The following is a 12,760-nucleotide window of genomic DNA, read 5'->3' on the forward strand; positions in this document are numbered from 1 at the left end:
CTGGTACGTGTATGCATTCTGGTAGCGTTAAAGAAAGATCTACTTCGAATGAAAGACTGCGTTTTGGTCGCCTATGGTGAAAATGCTGCACTTCTTTCCTTCACCTCTCCTCGCAAAGCACAAGTTAATGATGTTGCGTGTAAAGTTTTCTCACACGTCGAAGTAATCAAATCACCCCCATTTATATTAATCATGATAGAAGGTCAACAATCTATTGAAAAAATCCCAATTTGACTCAATTGACCATCGCTTGGTCGATTTCCTTGAAATGGTTTGAGTCTAAATCCATTAAAAGGTTTGGGGATCAGAGCTCCGTTTGCATCCTGCAAAATATAAGTCGACCGCCCAATCACATGTGCAATCTGATAGGGCCCAACATATCTCAATTTAAGTTTGCCTGGTCGAAGACCCAAATTGCTGTTATACACCATCACCGAATCCTTTTCTGTGAAAGTTTTGTATTTAATGTTCCTCTGCATCCACGCTTGACGACATCTTTGCACATCCTCTGCCATGTAAGCACTCAAAAGTCTATCTTCATCCAACTTCAAAAGTGCCTCCAATCTGTTTGGCAAAGACTCTTCATATGACAACTTATGGTCAATAGCTATTCTCAAACTTTTCACAACAAACTCCATCGGGACAATAGCCTCCAATCCGTACACCAACCATAAAGGTGTCTGACATGTTGTCACTTTAAAAGCAGTATGATAGGCCCATAATGCAGAATCCAATTTAGTATCCCAATCCGTCCTGTTCTCCTCAACAATCTTCTTCAAAATCTTGATCAGGGTTTTGTTGGTACTCTCCGCTTGTCCATTTGCTTAAGGATAGTAGACAGTAGACTTCTTATGGATAATGAGGTGCAATTCAGTCAACTGTTTGATTAGTTTGTTTTATAAAATGCTTTCCCTGATCAGAAACCAATTCAATCGGGCATCCAAACCTGGTCATAATATTCTTGTACAAAAACTTTGCCACACTCGCCGCTGTATTATCCTTCAGAGCAACAGCTTCCACCCACTTTGTCGCATAATCTGTAGCAACCAGAATATATTTGTTTTGTGTGAACTTAGCAGGAGGATTAATGGGTCCCATAAAATCTAAACCCCATTTTTGAAATGGTTCCAAATCCAACACTGGTTGCAATGGCATCCGATCAGCCCCCAAAGGTCTTCCATCTCTTTGGCACACCGAACATTGCCTGCAATAACGATAACAATCCCTGAAGAAATTCGGCCACCACAATCCAACTTGCAAAACTTTTATAGCAGTCAATTCTGAAGAAAAATGTCCTCCAGCATTCCCCAAATGAGCTTCTGCAATAACTGCAGTTGTTTCATGATTTTGTACACATCTCCGAAGTATCTGATCAATCCCTTGTTTATACAACACTCCTGCAATAACTGTGAATGGTCTCCTTCTTAACACAAGTTTCTGCCTTCTTTCAGAACTCATCTCTTCTGGAAATAACCCTTCAGTTAAAAACTGTAGCATATTATCATACTAGTCCACTGTCAGGAAGCCAACAGTCGCCTGAAACAGTCCTGCATCTGAAAACTCATCAATTTCAGTCGGCAACTCTCCATTTTCAATTCTGCTCAGATAATCAGCAATGGCATGTTCTTTTCCCAGTGTATGCACCACACTGTAATCAAATTCTTGAAGTAAAAGAATCCATCTCGCAAGTCTACCCGACAACTACGGTTTCTTCACCAAGTAAATCAAAGCTTGATGATCCACATGAAACATAACTTTTTTTGCAAGCAAATAATGGCGAAAATTTTTGAGAGCATAGACCATGCCCAAGCCTTCTCTTTCTGTAACTGCATAATTCCGTTCCGCATCTGACAGCACCCTACTGGCATAATACACAGGTCTAAACCAACCTTTTTTGGATTCCTGCATCAATACTGCTCCAATAGCAATATGACTTGCATCCAAAAAAATATGAAAAGGCTTCTCCCAATCAGGAGATATCAAAATTGTAGCAACCACTAACATCTTCGTCAACAATTCAAAAGCTCTCTGTTGATCAGGACCCCAACTGAATACTGCATCCTTCCTTGTTAATTGTGTAAGAGGAACACACACATAAGCCAAATACCTAAGAAATCGGTTGTGCCACTTGACTTGCCCCAAGAATCTCATTAACTGCTTCAAATTTTTAGGAACTGGTTGTTAAGTATGGAGCCTGATTTACCCTTGTAATTTTCTGTGGTAAAAGCGCACATTTGTAAGGCCCCCATTATGAGGAGAAGCCATCGTGCGTGAAGGAAAATCACTCACCGGAAACCAAAATTTTCACGGACAAGAATCAGGGGCAACTTTAGAGGCCTTGGGGACTTTTTTTTCTGCCGGAATATTCCTTTTTGCCGAAATATTATGGCCGAACGGCGGCCGGAAAGTGGTCGGAAAACAACCGGTCGGTTGGCCGGTGGCCGGTAGTCAATGGCCGATGGCCGGTGGTCGGAAGTCAATGGCCGGCGGCCGGTGGTCGGAAGTCAATGGCCGGTGGCCGAATTCAAAAGCGGACTTGTCTTCTCAAGGGCGGCCACACATGGGCGGATTGGAGGGTCCGATTTGGACTTATTCGCACAAGGGCGGCTACACATGGCTGTCTCTCATAAGAGAGGGCAGCCCTTTTGGCCTATAAAAGGAGGCCATTTCTACACACATTTCATAGTGTGAAGTTGATGCAACAAGGTGAGTGTGAGGTGGTGAGAGTGAAGCAAGGCGGGAGCTCCATTAAGGGTATAATCCCTTTGTAAACTACTTCTTGTTTTGAAGTACTAAAGCCATTGAGTGGCTGCTTTCTCGTGGACGTAGCCCACATTGGGTGAACCACGTATATCGTGTGTACTCTCTCTCTCTCTCTCTCTCTCTCTACTCTATAATCTCGTGTATATAAATCTGTCTCTCTCCATTAAGTAATCTACTCAATTATCTATTTAGCTACGTCTTATTTCCTAAGAACTGGTATCAGAGCAAGGTTTGCTCGTAGCTAAATTATCTCAAGGAAAGGATTCCTTGAATTGAGTGGGAGTTATGGCGGAGGAAGGGAAGCTCAAGATTGAGAAGTTAAACGGCAAAAACTACCAACATTGGAAGATGTAGATTGAAGACTATCTCTACCTGAAGGACGTCTATTTGCCACTAGGCGGTCTTGCGAAGAAGCCCGCAACAGTGGCAGATGAAGCATGGATTGTCCTTGATCGAAAGGCACTGGGAACAATCCGGTTAAGCTTGGCGTCAACAGTGGCCTTCAATGTTTTGGAGATGAAGACCACGGAGGACTTGATGAAGTCACTTGACGACTTCTATGAGAAACCATCGGCATCCAATAAGGTATTTCTTATGAAGCGCTTGTTCAATCTAAAGATGGCAGAGAATGGTTCAGTTGCAGAATACCTAAATGACTTTAACACAAATATAAGTCAACTTCGATCAGTGAAAATCAATTTCAATGACGAAGTGCGAGCTCTCCTTATACTATCATCTCTACCGGATAGTTGGGACAGCCTTGTGATGGCTGTAAGTAATTCTATCTCTGGCACAAATACTCTTAAGTTTGATGATGTTGTGGGTGTTCTCCTAAGCGAGGAAATGCAAAGGAGAAGCACAGGAGAATCATCAAGTGCTGCACTATCAGTGGAAACAAGAGGAAGGATTAAGGAGAGGTTCGAAAACCAAAAGGGTCGTGATCGCTCAAGGCGGAGCAAGTCACGCACAAAGTCAGTTCTTGAATGTTGGAACTGCGGCAAGAAGGGCCACGTCAAGAAGGATTGCTGGTCCAAGAAGAAGAAGGAGACAGAGTCTCAAGACAACAAGCCAACATCGGAGGCCAATGTGGCAGGTAAAGTAGAGCAAGATGCTCTAATTCTCTCATTAGACAATGTGTCTAATTCCTAGATAGTAGATTCCGGGGCTTCATTCCATGCGACACCACACAAGCAACATTTCCAAGACTACACCAAAGGTAATTTTGGGTATGTATACTTGGGAGATGATGAAGCTTGTGAGATTGTCGGCAAAGGTACAGTTTCTGTCAAAACTGCTAACGAAAATGAATGGAAGCTTAAAGATGTTAGGCATGTTCCTTCTCTTCGCAAAAATTTGATCTCTACAGGACAATTGGACGATGAAGGTCACAACATTGCATTCGGAAACAAACGGTGGAATATCTCAAAGGGATCTTTGGTGGTTGCCAAGGGTGAAAAAGTCGGTACACTTTACTTGTGTACTGTTAGCACGCAACCTTCAGCTTGTGCAGCGACTACAGAAGTTGACAGTGCGGTGTGGCACTACCGACTTGGGCATATGAGTGCCAAAGGAATGCAAATCCTTCAAACAAAGAAGCTTCTACCAGGTTTGAAAGAAGTGGACTTAGAGTTCTGTGAAGATTGTGTTTATGGTAAACAAAAGAGGGTAAAATTTCAAAAATCAAGAAATCAAAGAAAAAATAAAAAACTTGAGTTGGTTCATTCTGATGTTTGGGGTCCTGCAAGTACACCATCACTTGGTGGCTCATTGTACTATGTAACATTCATAGACGATGCGACTAGAAAAACATGGGTTTATGTCATGAAGAATAAATCCGATGTATTTTCCATATTTGAAAAGTGGAAATCCTTTGTGGAGAATGAAACAGGTACCAAGGTTAAATGCCTCAGGTCCGACAATGGAGGCGAATATTGCAGCCGAGCTTTTGAAAGCTTTTGTGCTAGCAATGGCATTCGGAGGCAAAGGACAACCCCAAGGACACCTCAACAAAATGGGATTTCGGAAAGGATGAACAGGACAATCATGGAACAAGCACGAAGCATGCGGCTACATGCAGGCCTACCGCTTGAGCTTTGGGCGGAAGCTGTAAGTACGTCTGTGTACTTAATCAATCAGTCACCCTCAACGGCATTGGATGGGGGAGTTCCAGAAGAGGCATGGACAGGTAAACCGGTGAATTATGCATTTCTCAAAGTGTTTGGGTGTGAGGCTTTCATGCACATAGATAGAAGCCTAAGATCAAAGTTAGATGCAAAGTCCAAAAAGTGTTTCTTCATTGGCTATGGAGAAGGAGACTTTGGGTATCGCCTATGGAATCCTGAAGATGGTAAAATCTTAAGGAGTAGGGATGTAATTTTTAACGAACAAAATATGTACAAAGATTACTTGGAAAGAAAAAAAACAAAAGAAACAGGTGATGAGTACATGGAGCTTGAGGACGGTGAAGACTCAAGGACTGCAAATGGTGACAATGTGCAACAGTGTCAACCAAATGAGGAGCCTCAACCTATTCCCCGAAGATCTACAAGAGCAAGTAGACCTCCAGAAAGGTTTGTTCCTTCCTTCAACCATCTCTTGATCTCAGATTCTGGAGTGCCGGAATCATACGAAGAAGCTATGCAACATGAATCCAAAGAACAATGGACGAAGAGCATGCAAGTGGAGATGGACTCACTACATCGCAACCAAACATGGTAGTTGGTTGAGTTGCCTAAAGGTAAGCGGGCACTTCAAAACAAATGGGTGTACAAGCTAAAGAAAGAAGAAGGTGGGAAGGAAAGGTACAAGTCTAGGCTTGGGGTAAAAGGTTTTTCTCAAAAGAAAGGTATTGACTTCAATGAAATATTTTCTCCTGTTGTAAAAATGAACTCAATTAGGCTTGTCTTAAGCCTTGTGGCTGCTCATGATCTAAATCTTGAGAAAATGGATGTAAATACGGCATTCCTCACGGTGACTTAGAGGAGGAAATCTACATGCTTCAACCAAAGGGGTATGAAGTAAAAGGTAAGGAGAAAATGGTTTGCAGATTAAAGAAGAGCTTGTATGGTTTAAAGCAAGCATCAAGACAATGGTACTTGAAGTTTGATCGATGGATGTTGGATCATGGATTCACAAGATGCAACTCGGATCACTGCGTCTACACCGAGAATTTGGGAGATGGGAATTCATCATCCTAATGTTGTATGTTGATGACATGTTGATTGCAAGTGCTAACATGCAGGACATCAAAGACCTAAAAGAGGAGCTATCCAAATCTTTTTCAATGAAAGATTTAGGTGCTGCAAAGAGGATACTTGGTATGAAAATATCAAGGGACAGGACGAAGAAGACAATAAAGCTATCTCAAGAAGATTACATCAAGAAGGTACTAGAAAGGTTTGCATTGCAAAATGCAAAACCAGTTTCTACACCTTTGGCTGGTCATTTTAAACTAACGAAGGATATGTGTCCAAAGACACAAGAGGAGATAGCCTATATGTCTAAAGTTCCATATGCTGCAGCGATAGGTTCTCTAATGTATGCTATGGTCTGGACAAGGGCAGACATTGCACATGCAGTGGGAGTTGTGAGTAGGTTCATGGACAACCCAGGTAAAGAGCATTGGCAAGCTGTGAAGTGGATACTTAGGTATCTAAAAGGGACAACAACAAATGCTTTGTATTTTGGAGGAACTTATATTTTTCTAGAAGGGTATGCTGATGCAGATATGGCAGGTGACAAAGATACTCGAAGGAGCACTACTAGCTATGTGTTCACGGTTGGAGGCACAGCAGTAAGCTGGGCTTCAAAGCTGCAGAAAGTGGTTTCACTTTCTACCACGGAAGCAGAGTATGTAGCAATGACGGAGGCAAGCAAAGAAATTATGTGGCTTCACAGATTCTTAGAAGAGCTTGGATTCAAACAAGACAATTGTGTCTTGTACAGTGATAGCCAAAGCGCTATCCATCTTGCGAAGAACTCAGCCTTTCATTCAAGGACAAAGCACATTGAAGTGAGATATCACTTCATACGCATTCTTTTGGAAGAGGGACAACTAAAGCTAGGAAAGGTGCATACAAGTGAAAATCCTGCAGACATGTTTACAAAGGTGGTCAACAAGGAGAAGTTGAGCTTTTGCTCATCCTCAATCGGCATTCAAGGATAAGAAGACAGAATGGAAAGCAGTCACAGGTTTGGTTTGGAGATCAGTCTCCAAGTGGGAGATTGTTAAGTATGGAGCCTGATTTAACCTTGTCATTTTATGTGGTAAAAGCGCACATTTGTAAGGCCCCCATTATGAGGAGAAGCCATCGTGCGTGAAGAAAAATCACTCATCGAAAACCAAAATTTTCACGGACAAGAATCAGGGGCAACTTTAGAGGCCTCGGGGACTTTTTTTCCGCCGGAATATTCCTTTTCGCCGGAATATTATGGCCGGACGGCGGCCGGAAAGTGGTCGGAAAACAACCGGTCGGTTGGCCGGTGGCCGATAGTCAATGGCCGATGGCCGGTGGTCGGAAGTCAATGGCCGGCGGCCGGTGGTCGGAAGTCAATGGCCGGTGGCCGAATTCAAAAGCGGACCTGTCTTCTCAAGGGCGGCCACACATGGGTGGATTGGAGGGTCCGATTTGGACTTATTCGCACAAGGGCGGCTACACATGGCTATCTCTCATAAGAGAGGGCAGCCCTTTTGGCCTATAAAAGGAGGCCATTTCTACACACATTTCATAGTGTGAAGTTGATGCAACAAGGTGAGTGTGAGGTGGTGAGAGTGAAGCAAGGCGGGAGCTCCATTAAGGGTATAATCCCTTTGTAAACTACTTCTTGTTTTGAAGTACTAAAGCCATTGAGTGGTTGCTTTCCCGTGGACGTAGCCCACATTGGGTGAACAACGTATATCGTGTGTACTCTCTCTCTCTCTCTCTCTCTCTCTCTCTACTCTATAATCTCGTGTATATAAATCTGTCTCTCTCCATTAAGTAATCTACTCAATTATCTTTTTAGCTACATCTTATTTCCTAACACTGGTGCCTTCAGGATAACTTCCACCTTCCTGGGATCAATTGCTATCCCTTCTTTTGAAACAATGTGTCCCAAAAGAATTCCAGAACCAACAGCAAATGCACATTTCTCAGGGTTAAGAGAAAGACGAGCTTCTCTACATTTCTCCAAACAAAGCCTCAAATTCTTCAAATGATCCTCTTTTTTTCCAAAAACACTGAAATTATCCAGAAATACCTTCATAAAGTTTGTCAGGAAGGGTGCAAATATAGCCTGGACCCACTTCTGAAAGCTAGGTGGAGCATTCTCCAAACCAAACCCCATCATATTATAAGCAAAAACTCCCCATTCAGTAATAAATGCTGTCTTGTCCCTATCTTCAGGCACCATACGGATATGGTTGTAGCCACTGAAGCCATCCAAAAACTATACATCTCATGTCCAGCCACTGAATCCAACATTGTATCGCAGTAAGGTAACGAAAAAGGATCTGTAATTGTTGCAGCATTCAATTTTCTCCAATCTACACAAACTTTGATCTTGCCATTGTTTTTCGGGACAACCACAATAGGGAATAACCATGTCACTTTGTCAACTGGATATATAAATCCCACAACAAGTAGCTTATCTATCTCCTCCTTCACTTGTTTCGCATAAGTCGGATTCAAACGATACCACTGCTGAATAATGGGTACTGCATCAGCCTTGAGATTGATTTTATGCTCACAAAATGCTGGATCAACTCCCTTCAGATCACTGTAATGCCATGCAAAAACATCCTTGTATTCCGCCAATAAAACTTGCAGTTGACTGCGGAACTCCTGATCCAAATTCACACTCACTCTGACTATTTTTGGATCCATTTCTATAACAAGATTCATGTCTTCCAAATCATCTTTCTTTACCCTTGAACTTTGGGACAAATAATGCTCAAAATCCTTTTCAGCTTTCATTTCTGCATGTTTTTTCTCCTCTTCCAGCTTCAGGGCAGTATCCACCTTCTGACTGCTATCTGATTTCTTTCTGATTTTAACGTATGGATCCTTGACATACTGCTCTGCAATACGCTGCACATCCACCTCAAAGATTGGAATAACTGATGCATTAATCCTCAAAAAATCTTGCTCTTCATCTTCCTCCACTTCAGTTGCCATATTAATACTCTCTGCATGTAACGGTCTGCAATTAGGTGGTAGAACTTCACTAGCAACCATCTTCATTCGAACTTTCTTCTTTCCTTGCTTTAACACAATACTATCAGCTCCCCAATGTTGCTTCACTTTGGCCGCCCTTAGCCAAGGTCGTCCTAGAATCATAGGATAGCTTTGAGTCTATGCCTCCAACCTGAGCACCACAAAATTAACAGGGAATTGAAGACCTCCTATCTCAATTCATTTATTTTGAACAATTCCTAATGGTTGAACTCTCCACTGATCTGCCATCTTGACTTGAAAAGGAGCCGGGTCCCATTTCACAATTCCAAGTTGCTTGCAAGTAGCTTCAGGTAGCACATTTACTCTTGATCCTCCATCAACAAGTACTACTGACATAAAACATTGCGCCATAGTCACACCAATCACTGGCACTTTATAATCCACATCAGCAGGCTCATTAGAGATAACTTTAGCCTCTTGAATCAAAATTTCTTCTCCCCAAGCTTTCTTCTGCTCCACAGAGAATCCATACTCTTGAGCTAGCCTTTGCATAAACTGATGGGAAAAATTGGGAACCAAGCTTAATATTTTCCTCAAACTAAGTTGATTTGGAGCATCCATTAAAGTTTCAAAGAATTCATCTGTCAAAGTAATCGTCTCCTTTGCAAGTACATATTGGCTAATTTGTTCAGGAGCTTGACAGGAACCTGAATGTTTTCCAATAACATCTGTTTTCTGAACCGTGTCCGCTTGCTTCTGGACCTTGGGACCGCCTTGTTTTTGTTGTACCCTGTTAATTTCTTTCATCACTTCTTTTCTTACTTGATCCTGTTCTCCCCAATTAATAGGGTATTTTTCCTTTCCTTTCTCACTCTGCTTTGTTGTCTCTCCTTTTACTCCCGATCTTGTCACCACCATTGACTCAGGTGCTTTATCCTTTTGGTCTGTATTATTTGCATTCACACACTTTGTACAATCACATTGAAAATGATGAACATCATATACCCGACCTTCCCGTGGAATTTTTGCTTGCAGATTGCTATCAGAACTCCGTTCAGGTATTGCTTCATTCATACATTTCTTTGATGTCCCCACATCCATTTCCTCCAAAATCACTGCATTCAGCTGCCCAGGAGGTTGTTGTGAAGGCTCCACTTTATTGGGGTATCGAATAATTGGAATAACTCTTTCAGTACGATTTTTGCACCACAAAGAGCAATCAAGACCCTGTCTGTGCCCTAAAACTCCAGAATAAGTACATGGGGAATTGGCATCAGTTGCCTGAAAATTCTGATTTCCGTGATTCATCCAACCGCCTTGGTTTCTAAATCTTTGGTTTTGTCCTCTATTATTCCAGTTCCTGAAATTAACCGGCCTTGGTTGATTGCCACCTGTGCCCACTTCATTCACTGCCGGTGCTTGCATTTTTTTCTTCAGATGCTCGGGTATCCGTCCTCTAAAATAAGGGTTATACCAACACCTATCATCCGAATGTCCAAATATCTGACAAATTGTACAATAAGGCCTTTCTGGCATCCCCAACTTTGTCAAACCCATAGTTTTCAATTGGGCAGAAATCCGTCGATCAATTTCATCTTGTTCAGCATCAACTTTGTCCTTTCCTTTTCTTTTCTTTGCTTTATCTTTCTCCTTCTCGGAGTCATTCTTCTTCTTTTTCTTACTCTTCTTCTTTTTCTTCTTTGGCTCTGACCAATCATTGTCCTCATCATCAGAATCCTGTTCTGATTCTGACTCATCATCATCAGAAGAGTCATCAGTCTCATCCTCTTCCTGATCACTGTCTGAATCTGAATCATCCTTCTTGGATGTCTTCTTTTTCTTATCTAGACTTCCGTATCTCCGCTCTGCTCGAGTAGCTGTTTCTACCAACTCATTAAAGTCAGTCGTCGCTGCAATTACTCCTCGTCCTGCCACCGAACTCCCTAGTTCAGAATTCAGTCCAAGACAGAAATAATCACCCATCTGTTCCCAAGATGGTCTTTGAGAAAGAAGAAGTTGATTTTTTAGATTTCTGAATTTCTGAGTAGTCTTCCACTAATAATTTTTTCTGCTTCATCTTTCTGATCTTAATCAGGATATCTTCAGGGGTCTTCTCGGTTCTGAATCGTGTCAGGAACCTGTTCTGTAGATTTGCATAATCCGCAAATGCATTGATTCCATACTGCATAAACCACGTCATGGCCTTCCCTTAAAGGGTAGCAGCAAAATGCTCTTTTTTGGTATCATCATTGTGAGGTACCTCATACCCACTTGCTCTCCATCTCTGCTCAAAGTGTCCAACATGGCTGTCAGCATCTTGCTTGGATTTTTCGCTGAATTTAGCCGCCCCAATTATTGGGTGTTGTGGTGGTTGAGCCATTGGGATCTGTGTTGGTACTTGTAGTTGATTAATTTGTCGCAACGGATCAAGTGGTAACAAAGTTCCTCCTTCGGGGAATAATTGTCTTCTCGGTCGTAGTACTTGACTGAAAGCCAATGCCCCAACAAATCGATGTAAAAGTTGCTAAATCAGAGACCTCCTCTGGAATTTCATCAATGTCCTCGGTGCCTCCTGAAGGTGTACTAACCAGGCTGTCAGGGGTGGGTATTTCCTCTTCCTCCTGATCTTCACCTGTGTCTTCTTCTTCAGCGGCTTCCCTAACCTGAGTATTTTGTCTTCACGAACGTGTCCAATACGAATATTCTGGGGGCATTGGACTGCTTTCTTTACTAGTCATCCATCAATTGCTTCTTAATACTTTTTCAGTCGCCTAATAACAATCTTCTCCCGAATCTCATGATATTCTTTCACCAACTGTGGGTCTAAATAACTCCAGCGTAATGGCATTCTGCAGCCTCCAAAAGATACCAGAAACTCAAGATAACGCTGAACTTTCGAACGAATAACCTGTTGCAATTCTGTCGTTAGTTTCCTGTAATATTCCTGCAGGAATACATTGTTATACTCCTCCTATTCCTCCTCTGACGTCCGCCAATTTCGAAACTGATGCAGCAAGTCGCCTTGTTCGCTCTCTGACATGCCTCAGCATCCCATTTGCGCACCACGAACAAGGTTTAACCGGCGCTTCTTGCAGAAACACTGTTTGGGTACAATGCTTCAATGCAAGGTTTTGCAGGATCGCCAAGTGTTATAGGGGTTATCTAAAAGCATTGCAATTACATTCTTCACCCACAACATCCAGGAAACATGAAGATAACCTCCATAACAATGTTCAAAATTCTTTCAGACTCATTCAGAATGTAAACAGAATTACAGGTAACACACAGGAAACATTCAGGGCATTAACCAACATCATGCTTCATCTTCATCATCATTCCCATGTTACAGAACAACATTTCGCCCCAACAAGGCGTCCAAAAATGAGGGTAGTTACAAGCCAAAAGTTGCATCCCTTAAAACATGCCTTTTAAAGTTTCAGACATCAATCAGAACTCTGATTAGTCCATCAGTTCCCTGAATGCATCCTAATCACTACCTGACAGTTTACTGATTGCCCATTACATAAATATCCTTCTTTACTAACTTAACTAGGTAGTGGTCAAGGTACCCCCTTTTACACTTACATGAAAGGCATTGTGTATGAGCCAATGGTTAGGCAACTTGAGTTGATAAGCCGTCTCATTGATGAGCTTCCAGATTTGGGAAGGACCATAGTATCTTTTTGCTAGTTTAGCATAATACTTTTGATGGCCCGTAGGATTTTTGCCCGTCGTTTGCCTTAATCGAGCCTTAGGAAACTTGAGTAAGACCCAATCATTTCCTTTGAACATTAAGGATCTTCTGTGTTTATCAGTAGCAACTTTTTTCCTTTGTTGAGAGA

At 42.1% G+C, this 12,760-nt stretch overlaps 1 protein-coding gene across 1 annotated transcript; it reads right to left on the reverse strand.

Annotated features, from left to right (window-relative positions):
* Positions 1 to 203: 203 nt before the first annotated feature.
* LOC147427317 (uncharacterized) lies at positions 204 to 638 on the reverse strand. The gene has a single exon (XM_086497769.1). The coding sequence runs from the start codon at positions 636 to 638 to the stop codon at positions 204 to 206; it is 435 nt and encodes a 144-aa protein (XP_086353895.1).
* Between the last annotated feature and the right edge of the window lie 12,122 nt (positions 639 to 12,760).

This window comes from Adiantum capillus-veneris, chromosome 23, assembly GCF_014529385.1.
Source record: "Adiantum capillus-veneris isolate H3 chromosome 23, ASM1452938v2, whole genome shotgun sequence".
Classification (NCBI taxonomy): Eukaryota; Viridiplantae; Streptophyta; class Polypodiopsida; order Polypodiales; family Pteridaceae; genus Adiantum; species Adiantum capillus-veneris.

Excerpts from the sequence above, each read along its gene's own strand:
- LOC147427317 (XM_086497769.1), bottom strand. The coding sequence starts at position 638 with ATGGAGTTTGTTGTGAAAAGTTTGAGAATAGCTATTGACCATAAGTTG.